Below are 26097 nucleotides of genomic sequence, written 5' to 3'. Positions count from 1 at the left end.
ACTAGTTGTCAGCCTATATACTGGAAGGCTGTGACCAATGCATTGGCTCAATCTGTAGGGTGACCACTCATGATATCAGGACCACCCTCCCTAATTAGGTTTTGTGAAGTTTGGTAAATGTACCTCAGGTTTATTCTCCACCCCTTTGTCATCTGGTGAGCTGGCCCATATCATCTGCACAGGAAGAAATCTTTCATTGGATCCGTAATAGCTACTACTTTTTCCCAGTGACTGAAACCGTTTCATTGGCTCACAATGGCTGATCGGCAAAAAAATTATGTATAAAAGGAGGGCCGGGCCAAGGTAAAGTAAGCCAAATAATAGGAGGTGCAAAGTACAACTAGACCAGCAAACTATGACAAATTTATAGTACAGCATTAGACACTTCCATGAATATTGTGCAGAGTAAGACTAACTACGCACAGTCCTTCCTTCGGACACTTCATAAATCTTCACCCAATGTCAATGGAAATTTTTTTATTTTTTTTTTTTTCCCACGGATTCGTACTACAGAATACAATAAAGTATTTTTGCAGACAGATTAAACAGAAGAAAAAAACCAGACAAAACACAAATAATGTGGAACGAAGTGCAGCACACATGCCAATGTGAAACCACCCTTGTCAGATTGCAAGGGGCTGGCATGTGGCTTTTTGTGCCAACACATGGATGTGAGGTTGGAGGCTGTGTTGCTACCCAGGAGTTTGGGAAAATATGTATATGAGCTTTCCAGGGTGGGATAAGGAAAACCACTCTTCTTTTAGCCAACTTTTAAGGCAGTTCCCTTGACATCAAGCATGACCTTCAGGAAGCCTAATGACATGTTGCAGGATTAAGACCAAACCAGTATCTATTCCAGAAGAAACCGACTCCCAACTGTAGATAGTAGTGTTTCAACCCGATTGGATCTCTTCAGTACAGCGTAGGGAATTGGTTTAGGAACTTAGCCAAAGGCAGCCTTAATTGGCAATCTCCCCATGACAAACTCTTACTTCCCTACCCAGGAGCTTAGCAGGGACACCAGCAGCAGAACAGGTCTTCCTTAATGAGTTTAAAGCTGGATAAAGCTAGATCAACAGACAGGGCACCTCTGTTCATACTTTCCTAAATCAAGTGAGAGTTTGTGAGTTCAGACAGTAAACTGCTGTCACTTCCCCATTGCATTGTTAAATGCAAATAAAACAAAGAAATGGGAATTCAGAACTTTTATTTCAAGTTACAATAGCACCTACATATCACCGACATTGTGATAGAATTAAGTAGCAGGCACATCTTTCTGCAGAACACAAATTAAAATTCCCAACTAATCCATAAGAAATTTTCCAAATTCGATCTCCACGTCGTTCCGGTCATCATCTGCTGATTCGCTCATCACTCCTCCATTCACTATTACACTCAATCCATAAAAACTTGTAAAAAGATGCATGGGCAGACGAGTTTCTAAAATAAACCCTAACAGCCCAGGCTAGTGTAGAGCTAGGTGTCTGGGGACAAGCTCAGTCGCTTCACCCCCAATAACCTGGTCACCAGTTGTCACTTGGAACCAATGTAATTTCTAGCAGAGGCCTAACTAATATGGATGTGTCTGTGCATATAGCACATGTGCCCAAAGCGGGCACTCCACCATCCAATGCTTAAATTAAAGGAAATACCAGCAGAGCTGGCAAATAAAAACTAAAAATATTGATGTGTGATTTAAAGAGATGCAAACCTCTTCATCACTACCAATCAAACCCCCCCATGAATGATAACTCGTCACTGACCAGAGTCAGTAGCAGAGGGTTGCATTTCGTAGACTCCTTTGGGATCTGGATGGTACTCAATGTCGGACCCTGCCGTCTAGCATCCTAGATGCAAAACAGAGTCCGTACCTTTGGCTTTAGCATGCACTTGTGACAGTAACTAGTAACAGCCATCTGTAACAGCACACATGAGAAGTTTGCATTTATCGCAGAGGAACTGGCCCCCGGGGGCCACCGTTCTCCTTGCTCTATATAAGCAAGTACTCCGCTTTCAATAAATAACTTCACCTTCTCTATAATAAATACAAATATTGCATTTTTATCATCGGCCTGTTCATGGGTGTGGAATGTAAAAACAGTTCTTGGTAGAGAGTGGGGCGTTACATGGCGACAGCTCGGACGGCTTGTATCTGTTCTGTGGGTTTCTGCATTTTCTTTGCAGCAATAATCGTGTTTTTCATCAGCATCGCAACAGTCATGGGGCCGACTCCTCCGGGGACGGGAGTGATGAAACTCGCCTTCTTTCTGACTTCTGAGAAGAGAAAAGCAATACATACTAATACCCTGAGCAGATTGTAAAGTCTTATGCATATATAGTCAGCGCTGTTCACCTCCAGTCTTATATGCAGTGTAGTAGTCCGTAGCATGGGTGTATTGAGGTTTCAAAGGATAAACTTCAGCTTAATATATTTGCAGATTTAGACTTCATGCACATGAACAAGTGTGCAAAACAGGCTGGTGAACATAGCGGGATGAGAACTGCTCACCCTACCCATGTCCATGGTAAGTGGGCGGCTGCACATTTCCTAAGGCAATAGGAACGGCTCTATAATTTGTGGCACGGTGCCAGACAGTGCCTCAATACACCATGACCATGCACAATAGAAATCTATAGGGCCGTGTGCTAATCAGTGTATGAGTCTAGCTCGCCCAAAAAAATAAGATTGTGTGAGGCCTTAAACCTGCATAAACAGATTCTGTAACATGCAAGTACAGTAAGCAAATTAATCTAGTAACTGAATGAAGTGGCAGGTTGATTATGCGTCCTGCTGTGCCATTAAATGCTATAGGAGCGGCAGAAATTGCCGAGTCATGCTTCAATTGCCGATCAGGTCCCCATGTTTGTGGTCGGTGGGGGTTCCAGATCAGATTGTGATAATAATTGGAACAATCCTTTTATAGTTTCATGTTTACCTAGGAAACCCTCCTTTATGGAAATGTAAAATAGTTATTCATATAAAATATTCTGCTGTATATTTGTGTGTCAGCTGTGTATGTGTTTTCTATACTGTTACAAAACAATTTTCCCTTGTGGGATTATTAAAGTTTCACAAGATCCTAAAAAAGTTCCAGGCACCAGTTTTCAGAAATACAAGAACAAATATGGTCATCCTAAATTTACCTTCAAAATCCACATCCCCCACGAGTTTTGCTTTTCCGGTAAGTGGGTCTAGGACTCTGTTGATTCCAACATCAATAACAGCAGCACCTTCTTTTATCATGTCAGCTGTGATGAGATTGGGAATCCCTAGATAGAAAAAGGGAAGTCGTCATTTACGGTGACCATAATCACACCAAGGCAGACATTGCACTATGGTCTGATGAACACTACTACACAAGGGCAATGGATGCACTTACCTGCAGCTGCAACTACAATATCGGCGATTTTAGTGTGCATCTTCAGCTGCTCCTTGGGGGTGTACCGGTGGGAGATTGTAACAGTGGCATCACCTGTAAAATAACCAATACAAGACGTATTTGTGAATCAACTTGAAACACTACTGTAATTGTATTCCAAATTTATCACAGCATGCTACACTACATCTTATACAATTTTTGTTGGATGCTTTTAAATGTCTGGTAAAGCCATTCAGTTTGCTGGACTGAGTAATCCATGTTTGGCTGCCCCCTTGCAATTGCAAATTTCTAGGAGGAATCCCTTTTATGATCAATAACCTAGGCTGTCTGCATTGAATACATTGTGAATACACCAGCATTCAATAAGAAGACATTAAAGTGGGTATTACTAACTTCCATACTATTGAATGGAAGTGCAGGATTGCTGGGAGCCTCATGATCAGTGGTGGTCCCTCACTATTCTGATTTATATCCCCCTATACTGTGGATAGGAATTATCAAAGTTGGTACAACCCTTTTAAATAGGCATAATTCATAGAAAAGGTTGAAAGGCTTTAGAAATTTCACTGCCAAGTGTGCAGCATGCAGTCACTGCCTGCTGTACACCCACTGAGGTCTGGAGCACTGCAATATGGATGTGTCATGCAGCCTGCCCATTACTTACAGCAATAAATGACTGACAAGATCACCAAGTAATGGATACAAATAGAGAAAGTACTAACCTCCAGGACGCTCGTGCCTGCCATCTGTATGTAGCAGCATAGCAATGGGCATTCCTACATTCTTAGATCTTCCAGCTACCACAACATTCTTGCCTAGTGTAGGGATTCCTGTACAAAAAAAAAAAAATAATAATTATGTCAGTGACATTCTATGATCAAAGAGATTGATTAATGGCGCCTTTCCAAAAACAGCACCAAATTACATCCATAAGTTGTGTCTGTTATTGTAGCTCTGATCCTTTGCAGTGAATTGGGAAGAGTTGCAATACCAAGCACAACCTGCAGACAGGGGTTGTGAGTAAGAATCAAATTTTTACATTCGTTGCACCTCTCCTTACACTTGCCTGTTCTTTTGATGATCTCCCATACACCCCAGGGAGTGGCAGGTAACATGGAGCTCTGGTCAAGGCACATTTTTCCAACATTCACAACATGGAAGCCATCAACATCTTTTTCTGGGATAACTGCGTTGCAAACTTCTCGCTCATCGATATGTTCTGTAAATAAAAATTACATTACATTTAACCCTTACAGAACTTTCAAAGTATGAAGGCAGAATACTAACAGTCCATTAATACAGAAAATTAATCAAATATTGATAAATAAATGGACAGTAAGTGTGGGCTATGAGGTGGCATGCGCAGAATCGGGTCCTCCAAAACCTAATCCAAAAGCCAAGTGATCTGCAGGGTCACATGGCTGTGACATAACAGATTACATATATTTCGGCAGTAGCAGGAGTGGACACTGGACAATCTCCTAAAGATTGTGTTTAGTCTAGGAGGGTTAAATTAGCAGATTTTAGTAGAAGGCTGCAGTCCAGCAAGAAAGAAGGAAATTTACAAATCTGTAATATTTAGGGCTAAAACAAGTGGCCGTGCTCAGCTCAAACATCCCAGACAATATTCAGTATACAGTTCGGTACTGGCTCTATCTGGCAGTGTGGTCAATAAAATCTGGCACCACATGGACCAAGCACAACCAAGTTTTACCCTTGGTCCAAAGATTAGCCAAATGTATATCCTTTAAGGGGTTTTCCTACAACCAGACAGACCACAAGAACAGGAAATCCGATGTACCCTCGCTGGACCCCTTGTCACTGCACAAGACGAGTGAGCAGCCAGTTGAGCATGGCCAGGCTGCCCCGTTCATCTCTATGGAGAACACAGGCTGAGCACCATACTCTGCAAACTCCACCAGCTGCAGAGATAAATGTGGCAGTCCGGCCACGCCAGAATTACTGCTCTGCTCATCTCAGAGCGATAAGGGGTCTGGCAGGGGTACGCTGGACCCCATCGTTTTCATCAACTGTGGAATCTCATCACCGAGACCCATAACGATCAGAAGGTTAGGCGCTATCCTGTTGATAGGCCCTAAATTGTTTTGTGAGAAAACACCTTAAATACAAAATCAGAAACAGAAAAGTAAAATGTGAGCGACATCCGCAGCCAATCTAACCCCGAGATGCCTAGGAAGAAAAAGGTGCAGCAGGTACCTGGCAGTGGGAGCTGCACCAGCAATCCGTCCACATTGTGGTCGTTGTTCAGTTTGCTGATCAAATCCAGAAGTTCATCCTGGGATATAGACGAAGACTTCAGAATAGTTTCACTGCTGATTCCTAAAGTGAAAAAAATAAATAAATGTTTAGCCCTCATGCACACACAGGTCACCAGCACACTAGCAATTCCAGTCACTGGAATAGGAATTAGTTTAGTGAAGGGATGTGTCAGTCTATACTGCATGCTACATACCAACATCAGCGGCGGCTCGCGTCTTGTTCAGCACATACGAGTGACTGGCAGGGTTCTCCCCCACCAGGACCACGCTGAGATGAGGTCTCTTGTTGCCAGCGGCCACCCACTGCTCCACCTCTTGCCGGGCCTCCTGGCGGATCTGTCTGGCTAGTTTCCTTCCAGATATGACTACAGCATCATTTCTAATTTAAAAAAAAACACAATAAGTCAGAACGTAAATACAACTAAACAAAACAATCAAAAGTTGTTCATACATCGACAAAATACGCAAAGCAAATATACGTGGGTGGGGCTCGGCCCAATCGCATTGCAACGCATGCCATCAGCAATTCGCACCACGTGTTTTATATTGTTTACCTGCAAATCAAGAAAAGCTTCCAATATACATCTGCATTACGGTTCTAAATACAATGCAACCGCAAGGTGTGAATGCAGCCCCATGTAGAGCTAGTCCCTCATGACTTATTTCACGTGGGCCTGTATTTTACCTCAGGTTTGAGGTAAATTTGAAATCTGTGGTGTTTTTTTCCCGCTCTGACTCTTATTCAGCTGCTGGCTATTACAGTATGAAGTGACAGACTTGGCGGGGATAGAAACTGAAATGGTCTGATGAAATTTTGTGTCTCATAAGGTCTCCAGTTCCCTTTTTGCAGCGGCTGAATTAGAGGATGTGGCTTTACGCATTGAGGACGTGCAGCCACAATTGCGTTACTATGGGTTTTACTCGCAGCCATTTTATAACAGACATCCAATTTCGATAACCTATTAATCTAATTAAAGGGTGGGGACCAGAAATAGCTGTTCGGTATAAAGGGCCCCCAAAAGTAAAAATTAGGGTCTTTAATATAAACAAACCTATCCTACAACTAATGTTATCACAGTCGTCACCTTTCACTGTAAGAGCAACCAGTCACAACATGAATGGCTTTCTGGAATTTCAGTCAATCCCCAAATTTACACAGTTTTATGCTGTCTCCGCCTGTAGCCATCTGAGGAAAACATCCGAATTTTGCCGGAGGGTTCATCATCCATAAGTGGGTGTATAGTAATTGGCATTTGTTTGCCTATCTAAAGCTTGAATTGATAGATCTAGAGATAAATATGTCTCCATTTGATTTGCAAGGAATTCTGGGTGACAACATGTTGATGGCGCCCTCCACTGTGAAGTGGTTGTGCTAGGGTACTGCAGCTCAGAACTGATCGCAGTGGTATATGCCCAGCACTGATCCGAATATATCAAGTATCACTTCAATTCTCCGGCAGCCTATTCTAGGCTTCTTCCCATGTAGTTGCACTAAATTTAGAAGGAGCCGATAAGGTTACGGCACTTGCGGACCCAGAGGCATACAATTACTATACATGTACAAGGGTGCAACAGTCCCACAAGACAGGCCCAGCAGTGTTATATAATCTCCATGGCCAACAGTTTCCACAAACATAACCCTGGCGGAGGCCGATTCTGTGCAATGTAAATATTAACAGCGAGCCTGATGACAGGCCCGAAAACAGAAGCCATGTGTCCTGCAGGGGGGTGTGAGCAGGAGGGGTGTAACCAAATATCTGCTCACGTGGATTGCCCTACACTATATAACTGTGAAGCATGTGCTTACATAAACGTACAATGTATAGTCACGTGTATCAGGAGGACCGCCGCCTGAGCCGGACCACCGCACTGCACGGTTTTAGGATGTACTAGTCTTATATACAGTCTGGGGCCATAAAACTGAATTTGAGAACAAGAAAGCAGTAAGTCAATAATCATCCACAGACAAGCATAAAAATATAGTAACAGAACCAGTCCACCAACCAAAATCAGGTCACCTGCTCAGTGCAACTCTAGGTAAATTAGGGTGAAGTAAGGTGACTGCCACATGCAAGTCACCTCTAGTCTGCAGTAACAACTGTGCCATCATTGGAGATGGCACAACATTATTTGCGAGAGACAATCACAAAGCTTTAGTGGAGCCTTAAAGGGTTTGTCCAGGCTGTTATGCATCTCCATAGGTTAGGTCTGGTTTTGCAGTTCAGCTTAATTCACTTGGAATAGGAGGAGATGCAATACAGCCGGTCCCCTACTTAAGGACACCCGACTTACAGACGACCTCTAGTTACAGACGACCCCTCTGCCCACTGTGACCTCTGGTGAAGTCTCTGGATGCTTCAAACTCTACAGAAGCACTACGGTATATGATGGCGCTATATAAATAAAGGTTATAGCTTTAAGTTATCCCCTATGCACTGCATAGAGGATGATAAGCAGATCATTGAGGGACCCCTAGCCACCCTAAGAACAGGGGTCCCGATCTGACTAATGGGTGTAGCAGCAGGACACAACTAACATATGGTAGCATCAGAAATAACTGAGCAGTGATCGGACAGTGAACGTGTAGTGCTGGAGATCCTCAAGAACCCTCATCATTGAGATTGTTACCACAGAATAGGGGATAGCCAAAATTATTTGACCCCATTGCCCACAAGCAAATTTGGTCCAACAAACTGGCTTCATGCACTCATAGGATTTACCAGACCGTTCTTAGAACCGCTGAGCTCAGTTCAGAACAGTAAAATCCTCAGCACCCACAGAGTGTTTGTTGGACCAAACTTACGCCAAGACATGGGATGTGACACCTCAATTTGACAAGTATGTGAGGATCTCCCAGTAAACACAAGGAGTCCTATGGTGACTAACAATCCATTTCACCGTCTCCTACACAACACTCCTGTGTAATAGTATCCTGAATATGTCTGGTATCTGCACCACTTGTGGATCTACCAGGTTTATGTTTGGATGATTTGACATCTTCTCCATAGGCCTCAATCTAGATTTTCTGTCACTTGAGAGCAGTAAGTCCGCAGCAGAGTCCTCTATATGTTCCTGGTAGTGATTTTTCTATAAGGCTCCTTACATCTGAGCCTCTGTGTGTGGGCGAGTCTTGAGTAATGATTAACCAGTTCTTCTCCATCCCTTGCTGATATACATGGTATGCAAGCAGATGATAAATACAGCCAATAGCCTTCCCCCGTCTCTAGAACTTTTTGGACATGCATGGACATAATGTATATAGAACGCATGTGATGCAACAATTGAACAGCTGACAGGACACAGCCCGTAGAGACGGATACAGATCATTCTGGATACATCCAACAATCCCATCACATTAGACAATGGCTCCTATGTGCTGTAATATAACCAAGCCCCATATACACGCCAAAACCTTTGACAACCCCTGGCACCCAAACGCCTCCAACAAAAACTTGGCGACAGGTCAGAAGTTTTATAAAAGGATAGTCACTCTTCTGGGATGAGGGTTACATACTGAGCCTGCGAGTCCCTTCAACTCTCCCAATCAGCTTATATCAATGACACTAAAGAGGTCTGTAAAAAATACAGCTCTGCATACTGTGAAGTGGCTGACACGGATTACCACAGTTCAGGTACATACCACTTAAAGGGGTTGTCCACAATCAAGGAATTTTACATATAGGTCCCAGGGCACTAAAATTGTGTTACACCCACCTCTGGCTCTCCAGTTCATCCTGGCATCGCCCATTACCACCAGCCTCTGTTTGTATATAGAGGCTCAGCAGCAACAGTTTGCTGACCGCTGTGTACTTGCTACAGCAGCAGTTGCATGCTGTAGGGCAGTGATGGCAAACCTTTTAGACACCGAGTGCCCAAATTACAACCAAAACCTGCATATTTTTTGCAAAGTGCCAATGCGGTCATTTAAGCAGTAACTTATTACTCCCTGCTCTGTCACAGGTTTAAATTGTAATGGCACCTGAGGACACCAATACAGTAGAAAGGAGGAGAAGAATTTTGGATTATCATTGTAGCTTCCTTCTAGGCTCCTGGGGTGCCTGGGACTGAAATAGGGCTTAAGTCCATTCTGGCAAACTCTGCACTGAGGTGATTGCATGGGTGCCCATAGAGAGGGCTCTGAGTGCCATTCCTTGCACCCGTGCCATAGGTTTGCCAACACTGCTGTAGGGGGTGCACGATAGTCAATGCATCTAAGCCCCTGTATATAAAGGCTGGTAGTGCTAGGCTTCAAAAGAGAACAGCAAACCTAGTGTAGCCTTTATATAAATAGACACCCCCTTAAATAAAAGGGACACAATTCTGCCCACTGTACACTAGGACTTTAAGTCTACCCCATGGAGGCAACGTTTTAGACTTCAGAGATAAGACACCAGTTTTCGATATAAACTACAATAAATCAGGCAATACTTACCCCAAAGTTAAAAAAAAAAGTTGATCTTTTTGACATGAACATAACGTGGAGCACTGCTACGGGTTTTTTTTTTTACTAGAGCTGCAGACTATATATAGACTGTATATACACTGTAGCACGGCAATGGTTAAAGACAAGTTGCTACAGTATACATACGATACATGCACACACTGCAGATCTATGTAGGAACAATGTCATAGCTTGGATACCATCTACCACACTTCTCTGTGCATAGTAACACGATAAATGTACAGTGTATATACAATGCCCTATTGTATACACTGCCCCCTCCCTCCACATAGTGCAGGCTGCTGCTGCTGTATATAAGGAGGGGGCGGGGACCTGCCGGCAGTCGCAACCAGTGTAGAAGATTTCATCAGCCGGCCTGCACTTCCCGCATCCAGCACTAGAGGCGCCAGAGCAGCCGTGTATATACAGTGCAGCACACGTGTACCGTACACTGACAGATATACAACACGTACATGATACAGCAGTGTGTATATATCATATACATATTCACAGATCAGCCCGTGCACCTCATGTGCAGCCCACTCATGTAACACTACACAGGACACAGACAGCCCCCCATTCACACTGTACAGCACCCCCGCCACCTGTCTATGAGGGAAGAATACAGACATAGCGGTTATACAGCCTGCGGTATCCCATCACATGCACACACATGAATAGAGAACAGGTGCCGCATCAGTCACATACACACACAAGCCGCAGGCACGTACCGGGCAGCGGAGCCGTGGATGGCCCGGACCTGGGCTCGGGCGGCGCAGTACAGGGTCCTCATGGAGCTGATGGATGTCATGGTGGCTGAGTGAAGAGGAGACGTGACGCCCGGACACTGTGCAGATACTAAGCTAATGGGGACCGAGCCGCGATCACCCCGCCCTGATATACACTCACTGACGTCACGGAAGCTTCGCGAGGTGCACGCCCACGATTACCGCCAGGGGGCGCGGCTCAGCTCCGGGGCCGGACGAAGACGTCAGGGACAGACCACTGGCTGGGAGAGCTGTCAGTCAGGGGCGCAGGCGCGGAGGGCGGCCGGGTGTATGTAATATCATACAGTCCGCACACAGCAGCAGAGTGCACATATATATATATACACCAAGTACTGCACTGCCTCACTGTATATACTGCTACATGCTGTATTATACGGAGAATACATCCACGAGTGATACATCATGTGTGCCGTAGATCCAAAGGAAACATTTCGTCTATTCAATCAAGACGTTCTCAAGCATGTGTGCCATAGAGTAATACAGGGATAATACACACAGTGATGTCACAGTACAGGGATAATACACACAGTGATGTCACAGTACAGGGATAATGCACACAGTGATGTCACAGTACAGGTATAACACACACAGTGATGTCACAGTACAGGGATAATGCACACAGTGATGTCACAGTACAGGGATAATGTACACAGTGATGTCACAGTACAGGGATAATACACACAGTGATGTCACAGTACAGGGATAATACACACAGTGATGTCACAGTACAGGGATAAAACACACAGTGATGTCACAGTACAGGGATAATGTACACAGTGATGTCACAGTACAGGGATAATGTACACAGTGATGTCACAGTACAGGGATAATACACACAGAGATGTCACAGTACAGGGATAAAGCACACAGTGATGTCACAGTACAGGGATAATACACACAGAGATGTCACAGTACAGGGATAAAGCACACAGTGATGTCACAGTACAGGGATAAAACACACAGTGATGTCACAGTACAGGATAATGTACACAGTGATGTCACAGTACAGGGATAATACACACAGAGATGTCACAGTACAGGGATAAAGCACACAGTGATGTCACAGTGCAGGGATAATACACACAGTGATGTCACAGTACAGGGATAATACACACAGTGATGTCACAGTACAGGGATAATACACACAGTGATGTCACAGTACAGGGATAATACACACAGTGATGTCAGAGTACAGGGATAATACACACAGTACAAGGATAATACACACAGTGATGTCACAGTACAGGAATAATACACACAGTACAGGTCTAATACACACAGTAATGTCACAGTACAGGGCTAATACACACAGTGATGTCACAGTACAGGGCTAATACACACAGTGATGTCACAGTACAGGTATAACACACACAGTGATGTCACAGTACAGGGATAATACACACAGTGATGTCACAGTACAGGGATAATACACACAGTGGTGTCACAGTACAGGGATAAAGCACACAGTGATGTCACAGTACAGGGATAATACACACAGTGATGTCACAGTACAGGGATAATACACACAGTGATGTCACAGTACAGGGATAATACACACAGTGATGTCACAGTACAGGGATAATACACACAGTGGTGTCACAGTACAGGGATAATACACACAGTGATGTCACAGTACAGGGATAATACACACAGTGATGTCAGAGTACAGGGATAATACACACAGTACAAGGATAATACACACAGTGATGTCACAGTACAGGAATAATACACACAGTACAGGTCTAATACACACAGTAATGTCACAGTACAGGGCTAATACACACAGTGATGTCACAGTACAGGGCTAATACACACAGTGATGTCACAGTACAGGTATAACACACACAGTGATGTCACAGTACAGGGATAATACACACAGTGATGGCACAGTACAAGGATAATACACACAGTGATGTCACAGTACAGGGATAACACACACAGTACAGGACTAATACACACAGTAATGTCACAGTACAGGGCTAATACACACAGTGATGTCACAGTGCAGGGATAATACACACAGTGATGTCACAGTACAGGTGGTCCCCTAATTAAGAACACCTGACTTACAGATGACCCCTAGTTACAAGTGGACCTCTGGATATTGGTAATTTACTGTGCTTTAGTCCTAGGCTACAATAATCAGCTATAACAGTTATCACTGGTGTCTGCAATTAAGCTGTTTTGTTAATCCTGGTTCTTATGACAATCCAACATTTTTAAAATCCAACTGTCACAAAGACCAAAAAAAATTTGACTGGGGATACAGTAATAAAGCATACGGTTCCGACTTACATACAAACTCAACTTAAGAACAAACCTACAGAGCCTATCTTGTGTGTAACCCGGGGACTGTCTGTACAGGGATAATACACACAATGATGTCACAGTACAGGGATAATACACACAGTGATGTCACAGTACAGGGATAATACACACAGTGATGTCACAGTACAGGGATAATACACACAGTGATGTCAGAGTACAGGGATAATACACACAGTGATGTCACAGTACAGGGATAATACACACAGTGATGTCAGAGTACAGGGATAATGCACACAGTGATGTCAGAGTACAGGGATAATGCACACAGTGATGTCAGAGTACAGGGATAATGCACATAGTGATGTCACATGACCTTCTCAATTATGCAATGATTTAATATTTGTAAATATCTGCACCACTCTTGGTCTCTGTATATAGCAGTTTTCAATAGTTTTTTGGTGCTGACATCTAGTGGCCATTATAAAAACTACAATATTTGAAAAAAACTTAGCAATGCTCCATACAACATGTCCTAATTTTTCTGCACACGGTCACTGCACCATGACTGGGCGCCATAAGCATCTATGGGGACTGATACCCTGCCACACCATATCTGTGCCCATTACGTTCCTGTGCATGGGGCATATATGGGTAGGAGGGTAATATGGCACTTTAACCCCTGTTTTTAATAATGGTACTTCCTAGCGGCATCATTCAATATTCTGTGCCATGTACTGGGAAGCTGGAAAATATTTTTATTCCAAAGGTGTTTAGCAACTATATTTCCCATATAGTGGATCTGTACAGACCTTGCAATGTCTATAAACTTGTTTCCTCAGCGGTTTTTTACTCTGTGAATTTTAGACAAAAGTTAAAAAAATAGAAAAGCGGATACTAAATGGAAAAAAAAACAGAAATAAAATGGGGCTTATTTACAAAGGGTCCTCAAATCGTACTTTCGCCGGATTTTCAACATTTTTGGGATTTGCGCCGCTGTGACAGGTATTTAACTGGGGGTTGTGTCTCAAGCGATCAGATTTTGGCGCAGCTGCGCTTTCATGCGACAGAAATCGGGGCGCATGCGTCGGACAATATGACTGATTCGGACTCAGTGCTTGATTTAAGATTCAATTTCTGTCACAAGCCAAGCACTTACATGCACCAGGAAGAAGAAAGTGAACTCTGGCGGACCTCAGCGAGGAAGCGACAAATGCAGGATGTCGGGCGAACAATCTAAGTGAATCGCGGCACAGTGCATTATACACGGACAATGCACTTTCGGCGATCGCGCAGGACGGGTAAGTAAATGTGTCCCAATGTGTCAATTTTTAATGGATGCGTGCCCTGCCACGCAAATTAGGGGATGCAACTGTAATTGTAATCAACAGCTGTAAGTTACACATAATAATAAGAATCTTTATTTCTATAGCGCCAACATATTCTGTAGCGCTTTACAAATCATAGGGGACATATACACAAAGAATATTACATTACAGAGTACAAACACTCATATGGAACAATAGGAGTGAGGGCCCTGATCACAGGAACTTACAGTCTATGAGGATGAGGGGGTGACACAAGATCTTACAGTCTATGAGGATGAGGAGGTGACACAAGAGCTTACAGTCTATGAGGATGAGGGGATTACACAAGAGCTTACAGTCTATGAGGATGAGGGGGTGAGACAAGAGCTTACAGTCTATGAGGATGAGGGGGGGGGGGACACAAGATCTTACAGTCTATGAGGATCTGGGGATGACACAAGAGCTTACAGTCTATAAAGATGAAGGGGTGCAACAAGTACACAGGGAGCATGTGAGGGCTACCTATATGCAGACAGGAGACCTCCTCTACACCTAGAGGACAGGCGGTTAAACCATCACCACAGACAGGGGGCATCCTCTACACCTAGAGGAGAGGTGGTTCTACCATCACCATAGACAGGGGGCATCCTCTACACCTAGGGAATAGGCGGTTCTACCATCATCATAGACAGGGGGCATCCTCTACACCTAGGGGATAGGCGGTTGTACCATCACCATAGACAGGGGGCATCCTCTACACCTAGAAGAGAGGAGGTTCTACCATCACCATAGATAGGGGACATCCTCTACACCTAGAGGAGAGGAGGATCTACCATCACCATAGACAGGGGCATCCTCTACACCTAGAGGAGAGGAGGTTCTACCATCACCATAGACAGGGGGCATCCTCTACACCTAGAGGAGAGGCGGTTCTGTCATCACCATAGACAGGAAGCATCCTCTACACCTAGAGGAGAGACGGTTCTACCATCACCATAGACAGGGGGCATCCTCTACACCTAGAGGAGAGACGGTTCTACCATCACCATAGACAGGGGGCATCCTCTACACCTAGAGGAGAGGTGGTTATACCATCACCATAGACAGGGGACATCCTCTACACCTAGAGGAAAGGCGGCTCTGCCATCACTATAGACAGGGGACATCCTCTACACCTAGAGGAGAGGAGGTTCTACCATCACCATACACAGGGGACATCCTCTACACCTAGAGGAGAGGCAGTTCTACCATCACCATAGACAGGGGGCATCCTCTACACCTAGAGGAGAGGCAGTTCTACCATCACCATAGACAGGGGCATCCTCTACACCTAGAGGAGAGGAGGTTCTACCATCACTATAGACAGGGGGTATCCTCTACACCTAGGGGAGAGGTAGTTCTACCATCACCATACACAGGGGGCATCCTCTACACCTAGAGGAGAGGAGGTTCTACCATCACCATAGACATGGGACATCCTCTACACCTAGAGGAGAGGCAGTTCTACCATCACCATAGACAGGGGCATCCTCTACACCTAGAGGAGAGGAGTCTCTACCATCACCATAGACAGGGGGCATCCTCTACACCTAGAGGAGAGGCGGTTCTACCATCACCATAGACAGGGGGCATCCTCTACACCTAGAGGAGAGGAGTCTCTACCATCACCATAGACAGGGGGCATCCTCTACACCTAGAGGAGAGGAGTCTCTACCATCACCATAGACAGGGGGCATCCTCTACACCTAGAGGAGAGGAGGTTCTACCATCGCCATAGACAGGGGGCATCCTCTATACCTAGAGGAGAGGCCATTCTACCATCACCATAGACAGGGGGCATCCTCTACACCTAGAGGAGAGGCAGATCTACCATCACCATAGACAGGGGACATCCTCTACACCTAGAGGAGAGGCAGATCTACCATCACCACAGACAGGGGACATCCTCTACACCTAGAGGAGAGGCAGATCTGCCATCACCATAGACAGGGGCATCCTCTACACCTAGAGGAGAGGCAGATCTACCATCACCATAGACAGGGGGCATCCTCTACACCAAGAGGAGAGGCATTTCTACCATCACCATAGACAGGGGGCATCCTCTACACCTAGAGGAGAGGAGGTTCTACCATCACCATAGACAGGGGCATCCTCTACACCTAGAGGAGAGGAGGTTCTACCATCGCCATAGACAGGGGGCATCCTCTACACCTAGAGGAGAGGTGGTTGTACCATCACCATAGACAGGGGGCATCCTCTACACCTTGATGAGAGGCAGTTCTACCATCACCATAGACAGGGGCATCCTCTACACCTTGATGAGAGGCAGTTCTACCATCACCATAGACAGGGGCATCCTCTACACCTAGAGGAGAGGTGGTTATACCATCACCATAGACAGGGGGCATCCTCTACACCTAGAGGAGAGGCAGTTCTACCATCACCATAGACAGGGGCATCCTCTACACCTTGATGAGAGGCAGGTCTACCATCACCATAGACAGGGGGCATCCTCTACACCTAGAGGAGAGGTGGTTATACCATCACCATAGACAGGGGGCATCCTCTACACCTAGAGGAGAGGCAGTTCTACCATCACCATAGACAGGGGCATCCTCTACACCTAGAGGAGAGGAGGTTCTACCATCGCCATAGACAGGGGGCATCCTCTACACCTAGAGGAGAGGAGGTTCTACTATCACCATAGACAGGGAGCATCCTCTACACCTAGAGGAGAGGCAGTTCTACCATCACCATAGACAGGGGCATCCTCTACACCTAGAGGAGAGGCAGTTCTACCATCACCATAGACAGGGGACATCCTCTACACCTTGAGGAGAAGCAGTGCTACCATTACAATAGACTGTTACTGTAAGAGCAGTGAGACTATGGACCTCTCTGCCGCAATATGTTGTAATGGCTGATAATTTGAACATGTTAAAGAGAGGCCTTGATGCCTTTCTGGAAAGCAATAATATCATGTTAAATGGGAAAAAAAAACTTTTTAACTAAAAAAAAAGTAGTTTCTGTAGATCTAGGGAGTTATTTTGACCGCCATCTTAGGGTCCAGGAAGGAATTTTTTCTCTCCTTTGTGGGACAATTGGCATCAGTCTTGCAGGGTTTTGCCTTCTTCTGATTACATTGAAATATTTATGGACCTAACTCAGGGGCGATGCTAGCTCAAAAGATCCAGGGCATGGGCCTGTGCCCCAGACGTCCCTGACTCTGCAGGACTCTTGTCCCACTGTCCGGGCTCTCTAGCCACTGCACTCGACTTCTATGTTTTATTATTTCTGATATACTGCATATATAATGGGGAAAATAAGTTATTCTTCTGCAGTTTCAGCTCTGTCTTTCAAGAGATCCTTCTCCATTCTGCCTTGAGATGACAGGCTGGAAGGGGGGGGGGGGTCATACTTCAATGAGCTGTATCTTCTCAATTGAGGAACCTAGAAAAAAAATCCAAAGTTAAGATTCTCCTCTTTAAAGGTATGTTTAGACAATAAAGATCATATTTAACCCCTTAATTTACAATGTTACTCAGTTTTATTGCTGTTTTAGCTACTATAACTCTCTAACCAGACACTTTATGATCCCTCTGTGCTAAGAGATGCTGTGTGTGGACAATGTGCTTAGATTATCAGGGTACAGGGTTTATCTACACTTTCATTTAGCTTCTAACCTTTCTACTAGTATCTGAAACAAAGAAAAAGAGATGAGACAGATCATAGATGAGAGATGATGAGATCCATGAGATGCATATTACACATGACTATTACACAGCCATAACATACACAGCTCTGCTATACCTCACCTATAACATATACTGTCAGATCTGCTTTGTCTCCTTCTCTCCCGGATAAAGATCTTATCTGTCTGTAGCTTTATCCTCCTCACAAGGCTCCGGCAGGAAGTCAATGTGGGTATGAGCTCCTCGTGCAATGTAAGCGTAGGGGCTAGAGGGAGAGAGAAGCTCAGCATCAGACAGATGAGTAAGATGTCTACCCGACCCTAAACTCAGAAGATACAAGGTTGGATCTAGGAGCAACCAAAATTGTGTACACCAGGACAGATAGAGACAGGTTGGACATATATCTGTGAAATGCTGCATTTTTGTTAATAACAGTGAATTAAAGAATGTGTTATTTTGTTATCCTATTTAAGAAACATGTCTTCATGGTAATGCCCCTTTGATCAGACAACAGAACTGTGTTTCTAGGTGCCACCGTTCAGAAGATATAACCATTTTAAGTGTGAGATCCTAGGGTTAATTATGCGCTGCCTTTTCACGTTCCTGTAGAAAGTGATGTCAGCACAGTGTTGGCCAGAGGTGAAAGAAAACCTCACAGGTCTGAGAGAGGCAGAATACTTGCTGGTTGGTATGTGATCAAATACTTATTTCAAGATAAAAGACAAATAAATTACTGGTGGCCCCCGGGTTATGTACAAGATAGGTCCTGTAGGTCTGTTCTTAAGTTGAATTTGTATGAGTATCAGGGTATTAATTTACTTTCCCCACTGTATATATATAATTTTACATCAATTATTATCCACATTTCAAGAGATTTTCTGGTGAGCTCCTCAGAATTTGTATTTCATCATATTTTTGCCATGTTCATTATATTTAGACATACATTATAAATGTAGTGTATATTATAAATAATGCTGCCACTGCTATAAAGGCAATAGTTTAGCAGAAGAGGTGAAGTGTTTGATGGTGTGTAACAGCAGTGAGGTCCTGCACCTCCGCCTTTCATGATAAGAGTCTGTGTATGCTGCTCCTTAATGATAAAGCCAGTTGTGCCAGTCCATGCTTACTCAGCACAACTTAGCGTTTTGTGTGCTTAGCTAATGTATGTGGGACCAATAGAGGTCAGCACTGTGATGTACTTGTATTTCCTAATGTTATAATCATTTCACACATGGGTTCCAATGTAATACGTGTCCAGTGTTATAACATGACAGTGGGCGCTGGTGAAAACTATGAATCGGGGCCCCCTATACCTAAACTCTGGCTGCCATCCGCATCCTGCACACTACACTTAATAATACACATATATGCTATACAGACTCACAAAACACTATACTCATATTCCATATATATTTATACATATATATATATATACTGCCCAGAAGCAGTCCCACTTATTAATATACAGTCCTGCATCCTCACCTCATTCATGAAATGTCCAGCTGCAGCCTCCCCTTATTTGTGTAATGTCCAGCAGAACCCTTCCCTTATATATATTCTGTCCAGCAGCCTCCCCTCACTAATGAAATATCCAGCAGCCTCCCCTCACTAATGAAATGTCCAGCAGCCTCCCCTCACTAATGAAATGTCCAGCAGCCTCCCCTCACTAATGAAATGTCCAGCAGCCTCCCCTCACTAATGAAATGCCCAGCAGCCTCCCCTCACTAATGAAATGCCCAGCAGCCTCCCCTCACTAATGAAATGTCCAGCAGCAGCCTCCCCTTATATATGTTCTGTCCAGTAGCCAACCCTCACTAATGAAATCTCCAACAGCAGCCTCTGCTGATTAATGAAATGCCCAGCAGCAGCCTCCCATCATAAAATTAATTTCCCAGCAGCCACCTTTCAGTAAATAAATGTCCCCACAGGGCCCCTCGATATGATGTCATAAAGTGTGTGCACACTCTTGTAATCAATTGTATGCATGTCTTTTCCAATCTCATAGACCCACAGTCTACAGGCTTTGGGTCCCCATCATCTCTGGTCACAGTTGCACACATTGCGACCACAATTGTTACGTCCCTGTGAGTGGCGTAACTAGAGCCCTCTTGGCCCCGGGGCAGAATTACGAACAGGGCCCCCTCTTGCTATACCTTAAAAACATTAGCCATAAGTATCCCCCCCCCCCTCACACCAGTAGCCATTAGTAATATTCTCCCCCACCCACACCATAGCCATTAGTAATATTCTCCCCCACCCACACCATAGCCATCAGTAATATTCTCCCCCACCCACACCAGTAGCCATAAGTATTATTCTCCCCCACCCACACCAGTAGCCATTAGTATTATTCTCCCCCACCCACACCATAGCCATTAGTAATATTCTCCCACACCATAGCCATTAGTAATATTCTCCCCCACCCACACCAGTAGCCATAAGTATTATTCTCCCCCACCCACACCAGTAGCCATTAGTAATATTCTCCCACACCATAGCCATTAGTAATATTCTCCCCCACACACACCAGTAGCCATTAGTAATATTCTCCCCCACCCACACCAGTAGCCATTAGTCATATTCTCCCCCACCCACACCAGTAGCCAATAGTAATAATCTCCCCCACCCACACCACAGCCATTAGTAATATTCTCCCCCACCCACACCAGTAGCCATTAGTAATATTCTCCCCCACCCACGCCACAGCCATTAGTAATATTCTCCCCCACCCACACCAGTAGCCATTAGTAATATTCTCCCCCACCCACGCCATAGCCATTAGTAATATTCTCCCCCACCCACACCATAGCCATTAGTAATATTCTCCCCCACCCACACCAGTAGCCATAAGTATTATTCTCCCCCACCCACACCAGTAGCCATAAGTATTATTCTCCCCCACCCACACCATAGCCATTAGTAATATTCTCCCCCACCCACACCAGTAGTCATTAGTAATATTCTCCCCCACCCACACCAGTAGCCATAAGTAATATTCTCCCCCACCCACACCAGTAGCCATTAGTAATATTCTCCCCCACCCACACCAGTAGCCATTAGTAATAATCTCCCCCACCCACACCATAGCTATTAGTAATATTCTCCCACACCATAGCCATTAGTAATATTCTCCCCCACCCACACCAGTAGCCATTAGTAATAATCTCCCCCACCCACACCATAGCCATTAGTAATATTCTCCTACACCATAGCCATTAGTAATATTCTCCCCCACCCACACCAGTAGCCAATAGTAATATTCTCCCCCATCCACACCAGTAGCCATTAGTAATATTCACCCACACCATAGCCATTAGTAATATTCTCCCCCACCCACACCATAGCCATTAGTAATATTCTCCCCCACCCACACCAGTAGCCATTAGTAATATTCTCCCACACCAGTAGCCATTAGTAATATTCTCCCACACCAGTAGCCATTAGTAATATTCTCCCCCACCCACACCAGTAGCCATTAGTAATATTCTCCCCCAGCCACACCAGTAGCCATTAGTAATATAGTCCCCCACCCACACCAGTAGCCATTAGTAATATTCTCCCCCACCCACACCAGTAGCCATTAGTAATAATCTCCCCCACCCACACCATAGCCATTAGTAATAATCTCCCCCACCCACACCAGTAGCCATTAGTAATAATCTCCCCCACCCACACCAGTAGCCATTAGTAATATTCCCCCCCACCCACACCAGTAGCCATTAGTAATAATCTCCACCACCCACACCATAGCCATTAGTAATAATCTCCCCCACCCACACCAGTAGCCATTAGTAATAATCTCCCCCACCCACACCAGTAGCCATTAGTAATATTCCCCCCCACCCACACCAGTAGCCATTAGTAATAATCTCCCCCACCCACACCATAGCCATTAGTAATAATCTCCCCCACCCACACCAGTAGCCATTAGTAATAATCTCCCCCACCCACACCAGTAGCCATTAGTAATATTCTCCCCCACCCACACCAGTAGCCATTAGTAATAATCTCCCCCACCCACACCAGTAGCCATTAGTAATAATCTCCCCCACCCACACCAGTAGCCATTAGTAATATTCTCCCCCACCCACACCAGTAGCCATTAGTAATAATCTCCCCCACCCACACCAGTAGCCATTAGTAATAATCTCCCCCACCCACACCAGTAGCCATTAGTAATAATCTCCCCCACCCACACCATAGCCATTAGTAATATTCTCCCACACCATAGCCATTAGTAATATTCTCCCCCACCCACACCAGTAGCCATTAGTAATATTCTCCCCCACCCACACCAGTAACCATTAGTAATATTCTCCCCCACCCACACCATAGCCATTAGTAATAATCTCCCCCACCCACACCAGTAGCCATTAGTAATATTCCCCCATACCCGCAGAATACCAGGCAAATACCAGAGAGAATACCAGGCAAAATTTTCTTAAAAGGGCACCTACCACCACGATTCTACCTATAAAGGTAGAAGGTGTGGTAGGTGGATAAATGGGACGTGAGGATAGCCCTTTTTTGGGCTAATCCTCACGTCCCGGCTAGCTTTTAGAAAACTTTAATCCTGGGATATGTAAATTTTTAAAAGTTGCTACTGGGGCGTGGAGTAGCCGGACATGAGGCTACACGTAGCGGCTACTCCACGCCCAAGAAGCCTCTTTTCTCCGCCTACCATTGCATCTTCGGCGCACAGCTACCACTGTTGAGCACTTGGTCCATATACACTGCTTTGACCCTGAATTCAGCAGACTTACATGTGTGACTTGGATGGGATATTTTTCTTGTGATTTTGTGGTTAGTTGGTGTCATATTTGGACATTTCTGTGAACCTTTTGGCATTAGTGTTGGATGTGCACATAGCGGGGGACATTTACTTAAAGTGTCGGTGTCTGCATTGGCTTTGTTACCGACCTGCTCTCGGAAAGAAGATACACATTTAATATTGTAGAGCTGTGCAGAGACATTTCTGTCCCCGAGAGCATTTTCTGTCCCCGAGAGCATTTTCTGTCCCTGGGACCAAAATCTGTCCCGAGCACCAGAAATGTGTCCAACAGTCCCTGCTAGACCAGTTTTCTTTTGGTCTACTTTCCGCCAGTTTACAGCGCCCAAAAATGGCTGTGACACATATTAATTCTGTCTGAGTTTCCACTCCGCCAAAGCCACGCCCCTTTTCGGAGAAGAGTCGGAGCAGACGGAAAAAGTCATTTTTTCTGTCCCCGACAGCTAATAAATAGGTAGGAGAGCAGAACATGTGGTGAGAGAGCCACAAAACTGGTGGAAACACCATAGTAAATGTCCCCCAGCAAGTACTAGTTACTCGTATTCAGTAGGGTGGTTGTCACTACTTAGGGAGTTCAGTGGGTGCTCAACAGTGGACCAATATCTTAGGTCACTGTTTGTGATTTTTGAATATTATGTATTTTAATTGTTTTTAATGTGTGTCTTATGGTAGTCTGTCATGTAATATATAAATAAAGATTTTTTGGTGACTTCGCACTTTAACTAAGGAGCTTTTTCAATGCATTCTTTCTTTTCCATGGATCTGTCCCCCATAGGCTATTATAACCTCCAGTGAGCCTAAACATCGCTCAACAGGAGTTATCAGAATGGAAAGAAGTAACTCTGTGTCTTCCATCCTAGGTTTTTACAGTATGCAACATATAGTGATCATATGGATGCAAAAATTCATATATATATACACTGTGTATACATTGGGAGCTTTCCTGCCACAGACACTTAGCATATAAAAGATATGATATGGACCTAGACTAAAGCTACGTGGTCTGTTTTTGCAGTACGTATATTGTCAATGCTTAATCCATTGCTGAGCCATATGGATCCGCAAGAAAAAAATGTAAATCTGGTAAATGACGTCACTGGCTTGTCCTGACCCATTGTATTACTTGATCAGCTTACACAGACGGCATGTGAATGACACCCAGGAGGAATCCACATTAGGAAGCCACATTGGCTTATCAATCGAATGCGTTTCCCTGGAAACGTGGCATGTGCGTTCGGGCCGAGGACCTCCCCCTGTGCGCTAGCGTCGCGTTATGACGGACACCTAGAGGTACGTGTGACCGCGGCCACAAGGTCATGTTCCATTAGGGCGCGTTCACACGTTGCGTTTTGACCTGCGTTTTCATTGCGTTTACAAACGTAAACGGTAATGTAATTAGGCAAATTACCTCACATCAGCTGTTGTATATGCGTTTCAAACGCAATGAAAACGCAACCAAAACGCAACGTGTGAACGCGCCCTGAGACTTCTGGCACAGAAGTCTAATGGAACATGACCTTGTGGACGCGTTCACACGTTGGGCTAGTGCGGCGTTCATTACGCTAGCACACAGGCCGGCGCCACACAGGGCGCTTTGTCTGCGCTTGCAAACGCAAAACGCAGACAAAGTCGCACCCACCGGGGCGGACCTCGGCCCGATCGCTTCGGCGTTTCTATGTAAACGCCTGCGATCGGGAACGAGCCGCCGGTGTTTTGCCCCACAGGGGGCGGGGTTTGGGGCGATGCATATGCGTTTCCAGAGAAACGCATGCGATCGGGTTATTAATGGTTATCATGCGCATGCGTTATGAACACGACGATAGCAGAATGTGTGAACGCGCCCTCTAGGTTATGTTTTTCTAGCCATCACACAGGACAGAAGCAAAATTGGATACAATGAAGTGAAAAGACCAAGCTACTACCTGCCACTTGCTGTCCAGATTGATCACAGAAAAAAACCCATTGTCATCTTTATGTTGCAAATAGAACACAGACAACTTTTCAATCTGCCCATATTTCTCCGGTATATCTTCTTTCGTGTCCTGTTCACGCTGATCAGGATCGTGACAACAAACCTTCTCTGTATCAGCAGGATCTGCAAGATTTTAAAACAGGACACAGCAAGACTCATGGCATAGATCTTACTTTCAAAAGTATAAAATTCTTTTTACTATACTCACAAGTGTGATAGTAAAACTTTTCATTTAAAAAACTTGAGTCAAAGAGGCACACGCCCGACCCTGGGCTTCACTGATTCCAGCTTCTTCCGGGGCTTTTTCTGCGATCAATCTGGACAGCAAGTGGATGTAGTAGCTTGGTTTTTTCACTACACTGATTTTTAAGGTGATTGCTCTGGACTTACACCTGTAGCTCCCTCACTAGGACTGGGATTGCAACTATACAAAATTCTATATATAAGGGTGATGTCACACATGGCGTTTTTAGGCCGTTTTTGGTTTGTAAAAAAATGCATATGTTTTTGAAAACGCATGAGTTTTTGTCTATTGTAATTGCGCAAATTAAGAAAATGCATTTAACTAAAAACGGGCTAAAAATGCCATGTGTGACATCACCTTTAAACACATAAAAGTTGGATACAAGACCAAGTGACGTCAAGGGGCAAAGCAATATCATCTAGACAGCGGGGCTCATTTACTAAGGGCCGTCGATCGCATTTTTGTCGGACTGTTCATCTTTTTCAGGAATTGCACAGCTTTGACAGGTATTTAACAAGCGTCTGCGTTGGGGTTTTGGCGCACATGATCGTTTTTTGGTGCAGCTTCCATGCTACACAGATGGGGGGCGTGCTGTCGAACGGTCTGACTGATTTGGACTGAGCGCAGGATTTAACTATCAAATTGTGTTGCAAACTAATGCACTTACGTGCACCAGGAAGAAGAAAGTGAACTCTGGTAGACCTCAGACACCTTCATGATATCGGGCGCACAATCTCAGTGAATCGCGGCACAGTATATTATCGTCAATGCACTTTTGGTGAACTCCGTCGGACAGTTAAGTAAATGTGCCCCAGCATGCAGACATAATAGTACAATTACTGCAAGCACCTGCGCCATCTAGTGGCCATTCACAAATATAACAACTCTCTTTTTTTTATTAATATTAACGTGAATGAAAAAATCTTTCTGTAATGCTAAC

General features: G+C 44.7%; 1 protein-coding gene across 2 annotated transcripts; it reads right to left on the bottom strand.

Moving 5' to 3' along the window:
- Positions 1–1190: 1190 nt before the first annotated feature.
- Positions 1191–25889, bottom strand: MTHFD2 (methylenetetrahydrofolate dehydrogenase (NADP+ dependent) 2, methenyltetrahydrofolate cyclohydrolase). 2 transcript variants are annotated; one of them, XM_072148830.1, is made up of 8 exons: positions 25825–25889; positions 5854–6038; positions 5598–5720; positions 4447–4599; positions 4103–4210; positions 3381–3473; positions 3145–3270; positions 1191–2274 (listed from the first exon to the last, which is right to left on the bottom strand). In XM_072148830.1, the coding sequence occupies exons 1-8, from the start codon at positions 25872–25874 to the stop codon at positions 2123–2125; spliced, it is 990 nt and encodes a 329-aa protein (XP_072004931.1). In that variant the 5' UTR covers positions 25875–25889; the 3' UTR covers positions 1191–2122. The 2 variants fall into 2 exon arrangements, with proteins under 2 accessions (XP_072004931.1, XP_072004930.1); XM_072148829.1 differs by lacking the exon at positions 25825–25889 and adding an exon at positions 10832–10990.
- Between the last annotated feature and the right edge of the window lie 208 nt (positions 25890–26097).

Source organism: Engystomops pustulosus, chromosome 4 (assembly GCF_040894005.1).
Source record: "Engystomops pustulosus chromosome 4, aEngPut4.maternal, whole genome shotgun sequence".
NCBI lineage: Eukaryota > Metazoa > Chordata > Amphibia > Anura > Leptodactylidae > Engystomops > Engystomops pustulosus.
Note: the sequence above shows the minus strand (reverse complement) of the source record. Positions and strands in the feature narration are given on the sequence as shown.